Raw genomic sequence first — 5000 nt, 5'->3', positions numbered from 1 at the left:
CACACACACACACACCACATCTTCCATCCTTCCATCACAGTACATCAGTGTTCTGAGAGGTTCTTCATGTGGACCGACTTCCACCTTCTTGTGTGTTCCAGGTTCCCTGATGTACCTGAACGAAGCCACGCTCCTCAACAACGTCCGCGTTCGCTACAGCAAAGACAAGATCTACGTACGCCTCCCTCTCATCACACACACACACACACACACACACACACACACACACACACACACACACACACACACACACACACACACACACACACACACACACACTCAGTCCAGATTCAGCCAGTATCATGGAGGGAGCCAGTAGGACACAGAAGGAAATGGGGAATGGGAATAGTACTATCCAGTATCCAGAACCCGGGGGAGGCTGGTGGAGGTAGAAATCAGAGGATGGGCTCATTGTAATGCACGGGACGGAATGAGGAACGGTATCAAACACGTGTTTGATCCTCCAATCCTCCAAGCCAGTCCACAGCTTGTTCAACACCATTCCTCATTCCGTTCCGTGCATTACAACGAGCCCCGTCCTCCTGTGTCTACCTCCCCCGGCCTCCCCTGCCTGAGCCCTGGCTGGCCTCCTGTGCCTCCTCCCCTGGTGTGACTGTCACTGACCCAGGACTGTATTTCCAGTAAGCGTCTGCCTCCTGTGAGCCTGTCCTCCATGTCTTGTGTGAGCTCCCCATCTCAGGTGGCCTAGCTAACAGTGGGCCAGAGGTGTCCTGTTGCTCTCTCAATACAAACAAACTCTTTTTTTTTTTTTTAAGGGAGGGGGTGAAATGGCAATCCCAGCATCCCCAGGGAGTGGGGTGGCAGCTGGTAGAGAGGGGAGGCTGACAGGGGTCAGAAGGGGGGTTTCCCAATAGTCTAAAGTTCCCCATCAGCCCCTTTTCACTCATCTACACACATAAGAGTTGCTGGTAGGCGTCCATCTTGTCTTCACCTAGGCTGTGTGTTCAGATGAGTAAAGATGAACTCACCAACTGCCAAGGAGTTCCGGAACACTCACCAGCTAGAGGGCCATGTGTTCTATGTGGTGTTTACCTACCTAGCAACAATACTTTGATTGGCTACAAAATAAAGCATTGTAATTGATGCATTTCTGAATAAAGTCACCCTTGGCACTCTAGAATGTTGACAATTCGGGCGACTTTATTCTCCCGAGTGAATAAATGAATGAGTTAAGGAGCCAAAGCTAATGTGCTGTACACCCTCGGCCTCTGAACACCCGATGTTACTGTCCAGAGAAGTTAAAAACTTCACGTTTCTGTCCCACAGACGTACGTGGCCAACATCCTGATTGCGGTGAACCCTTACTATGACGTCCCCAAGCTGTACGCTCCAGAGACCATCAAGACGTACCAGGGACGCTCCCTGGGGACCCTCCCACCACACGTCTACGCCATCGGTGAGGGCACACACCTGATCACTGATCAATAACTCCTATACCGCAGGATTAATCACTTTCATTGATGACTGACGATGCCAAGTAATATGTCCACTCACATTACGCTCCCTTATATTCAGTTCAATTAAATTATGTTCTGTTCTGTTCTGTTGTTCAATTCTGTTCAATTCTATTCTATTCTATTCAATTCTATTCAATTTTATTGTATTCTATTGTATTCTATTCAATTCAATTCTATTCCATTCTATTCAGTTTCTCTGATTGCCTCCGGGTCTAAATGAGTGACGTATGAGTGATGTCTGTCTCTCCCCCAGCGGACAAGGCCTTCCGGGACATGAGGGTTCTGAAGATGAGCCAGTCCATCATTGTGTCTGGTGAATCTGGAGCGGGGAAGACCGAGAACACCAAGTTTGTCCTCAGGTCTGGTCCATTACATCTGTGATGATAGAAGTGGTAGAACAGAGCTGTTCGTTGAACATCCTGAAAGTTGCTTTGATGATAACCTGTTTGTATGACAAGGCAGGTGACAGTTTGGATTTGAAAAAGGTTTTTTTGTTTTATGTTGGTTTCTGGTACTGGTTTCAATGAGTTTCAATGACAGTTTCAATGAGGACAGTTTTTCCTCAGGTCTGACCAAAAGGACTGTCACCTTGTCACACTCCGCCTCAAACTTACCGTCTGTAATGGTTGTAAATGCATAGTCATTGTAGATCTGCATATGTCTATTTATCATGTTTTGTACCCAACACCCAAAGATTAACTTCATAACTAGCAGCATTGGTAGTTAGTCTTCATCTCACTTTCAACCCATAGATATCTAACAACTTCATACGGGACGGGTCAAGACATTGATGAGAGAATTGTTGAAGGTATGATTTAATTTAACCTATAACATACCTAAGCTTCCTTATTGTACTTTGGCCATTGGACTAGGCATCCAGAAGTTTCACTGGTGACAATGGTGATTTTTTAATTCCGAATTTCAGCAAATCCTTTACTTGAGGCCTTCGGAAATGCAAAGACGGTCCGGAATAACAACAGCAGTCGTTTTGGGAAGTTTGTGGAAATCCACTTCAATGAAAAGGTAACAGATCCTTCCACAATTCCTCACTGGCCACACAATGAAAACCAGACCCTCTCTCCCTTTCTGTGGTCAAGGCTTTCCAGTGTTTTAACCCAGGATCATTGTTGCTTCATTTCCCCATTTTGTGTGTGTGTGTGTGTGTGTGTGTGTGTGTGTGTGTGTGTGTGTGTGTGTGTGTGACAGAACACAGTGGTGGGAGGCTTCGTGTCCCACTACCTGCTGGAGAAGTCGAGGATCTGCATGCAGAGCAAGGAGGAGAGGAACTACCACATCTTCTACCGGCTGTGTGCCGGGGCCTCGGAGGACATCAGGCAGAGGCTGCACCTCGACTCCCCCAACAGCTTCAGGGTCAGTGGGACAGCCAGGGCACACACACAGACACACACACACATGCACACAGACACAATCACGCCCATACACTGACACACACACACACACGCACGCACACACACATGCACACATAGACACAATTACGCACAAACACACACACATCGAAACAATCACATGCTCGAACGCACAGACGAATACACGCATACTGTACACACACAGAAACAATCACAAGCTTGAACGCACTCACACATACACACACACACACACACACATGCACACACAAACACACACACATGCACACATAGACACAATCACAGACACAATCACACGCTGGGATGGCGACCTCTTTGGGATTTGCAAATAGCAGATGAGCTTGTGAATGTACTGTCTCTCCATGCCTGACTGGGTTCTTTGAGAGAGAGAGAGAGAGACACACACACAGAGACACAGAGAGAGACACACACACACACACACACACACACACACACAGACACAGAGAGAGAGAGAGAGAGAGAGAGATCTCCTCTGTTCCTCTCCTCACTAATGAATCATCTCCGTTCCCTCTGCCAAATTGGTCTCTCATGAAGCAAACTGTGTCAACGGAAACATTCAGAGAAACAGTGGCCTTGGGAACCATCGCCCTTAACTTGGTTCTCAGAAAGCCTTTTGATGTCATTTTCCACTGTCTTTGGTGTTTTCTTTTGATGTTTTCACGAAGCTATCCTGACATAACCTTACTGAGGTCAATAATGGAGCATCGTCTCAACTCAACCAACATCGAGCAAGTAAAGCGGACCGCTTTCAGAAGTGTGTTGGAGGCTATTCTCTTCCTGGCCACTAGATGTCGTAGCGGCTCTGTCTTTGTGACGGTTGAACGTGCAGGTTCTGCGACCTACTTCAGCGGCGCTTCTGCGTCTCTGCACCGCGGTTGAGCCCCACGTGAAATGAAGCTCATCTGAGTGAACGGAACGGCGAAGGATTAATGACATTAATACGATTTTTGCGAATGAACCAACACCTAAAGGTGTTTTAGGAGATTAAACCAAATCCATTGTTACCATGGCACCTGCTCTCTGAAGCAGCTCCAGTACCGCTGCTGCTGTCGTCGTGTTCACACCTTCATTACACACCAGTCCACAGCGACACACACATCAACACACTCAATTAACGACAACACAATTCAAATCAAGTTAACCGTGAAGCAGAATTACAATATCCAAAGTTAATCTTTGAATGTGGGAAAAAGCAACACCACTGTCTGATATTGTTAATGACATCTGTAATGATAGAAGGTAGAACAGAGATGTTGATGTGATGTTGGCTGAACATCCTGAGAGGAGCTTTGATGAAAGCCTGTTTGTATGACGGTTTGAAGGCAGGTGACAGTTTGAGTTTGAAAACCTTTTTCTTTTCTTTTCTTTCATGTTTTATGCTGATTTCTGGTATTGGTTTTAATGAGGACAGCATTTTTATTGTGTGTGTGTGTGTGTTCGTGTGTGTGCGTGTGCGTGTGTGTGTGTGCGTGTGTGTGCTGCGTTTTACCCCTTACAGTATCTGAATCGAGGATGCACCAGGTACTTTGCTAGCAAGGACACAGATAAACAGATCATGCAGAACCGGAAGAGCCCTGAGGTACAGTAACCCCCCCTCCAACTGTCTGACCTTTCACCTCTCTGCCCAGAGGGGCCGCACAACACACTGTCTTCTTATCCACACCAGGCGAGGCTGCTGGAGGTAGAAATCGGAGGACGTGTGAGTTTGACACCATTCCTAATTCCATTCCATGCATTACAATGAACCCGTCCTCCGATTTCTACGTCCAGCAGCCTCCCCTGATCCACCAGCACAAGTCTCTACTGGCCAGTATTGACCTTGAATGGAACGTAGGGATGAGATTGTTTTTCAGGCCATTGGTACTGTCGTCATTTGCATGTTTGGATATGCTGCATATGAGTTCATTAAAAAAAGTATTGTCTTTAGAAATAAACAATATGCAGAACTCTTGTGCCGAACTACTCTCAATTACCTATGCAAGGTGTGTGGCCTGAGGAGGACTCCAGAGAAAGCCCTGAGTAGGATGACTTGCTAATGTGGAAATCGTACGAAAGACGTCAAAACCTACTTAATGAGGCCTCCATGAGAATTTGTTATGCTCCGAAAAGGAGTTCA

General features: G+C 46.6%; 1 protein-coding gene across 1 annotated transcript in view; it reads left to right on the top strand.

Moving 5' to 3' along the window:
* Positions 1 to 5000, top strand: part of myo6b (myosin VIb) — a gene marked incomplete at its 5' end in the record, with an annotated part of 42184 nt that overhangs the window by 3078 nt on the left and 34106 nt on the right. Inside the window, 7 exon segments of the mRNA XM_083683445.1 lie at positions 102 to 175; positions 1288 to 1417; positions 1732 to 1837; positions 2231 to 2286; positions 2404 to 2501; positions 2685 to 2849; positions 4383 to 4463. Coding sequence (XP_083539571.1) covers positions 102 to 175; positions 1288 to 1417; positions 1732 to 1837; positions 2231 to 2286; positions 2404 to 2501; positions 2685 to 2849; positions 4383 to 4463 — 710 coding nt within the window.

The sequence above is a fragment of the Argentina silus genome (genome assembly GCF_951799395.1).
Source record: "Argentina silus genome assembly, chromosome: 13".
NCBI classification, from domain to species: domain Eukaryota; kingdom Metazoa; phylum Chordata; class Actinopteri; order Argentiniformes; family Argentinidae; genus Argentina; species Argentina silus.
The sequence above is the reverse complement of the archived record's forward strand: the minus strand, read 5'-3'. Positions and strand labels throughout refer to the sequence as shown.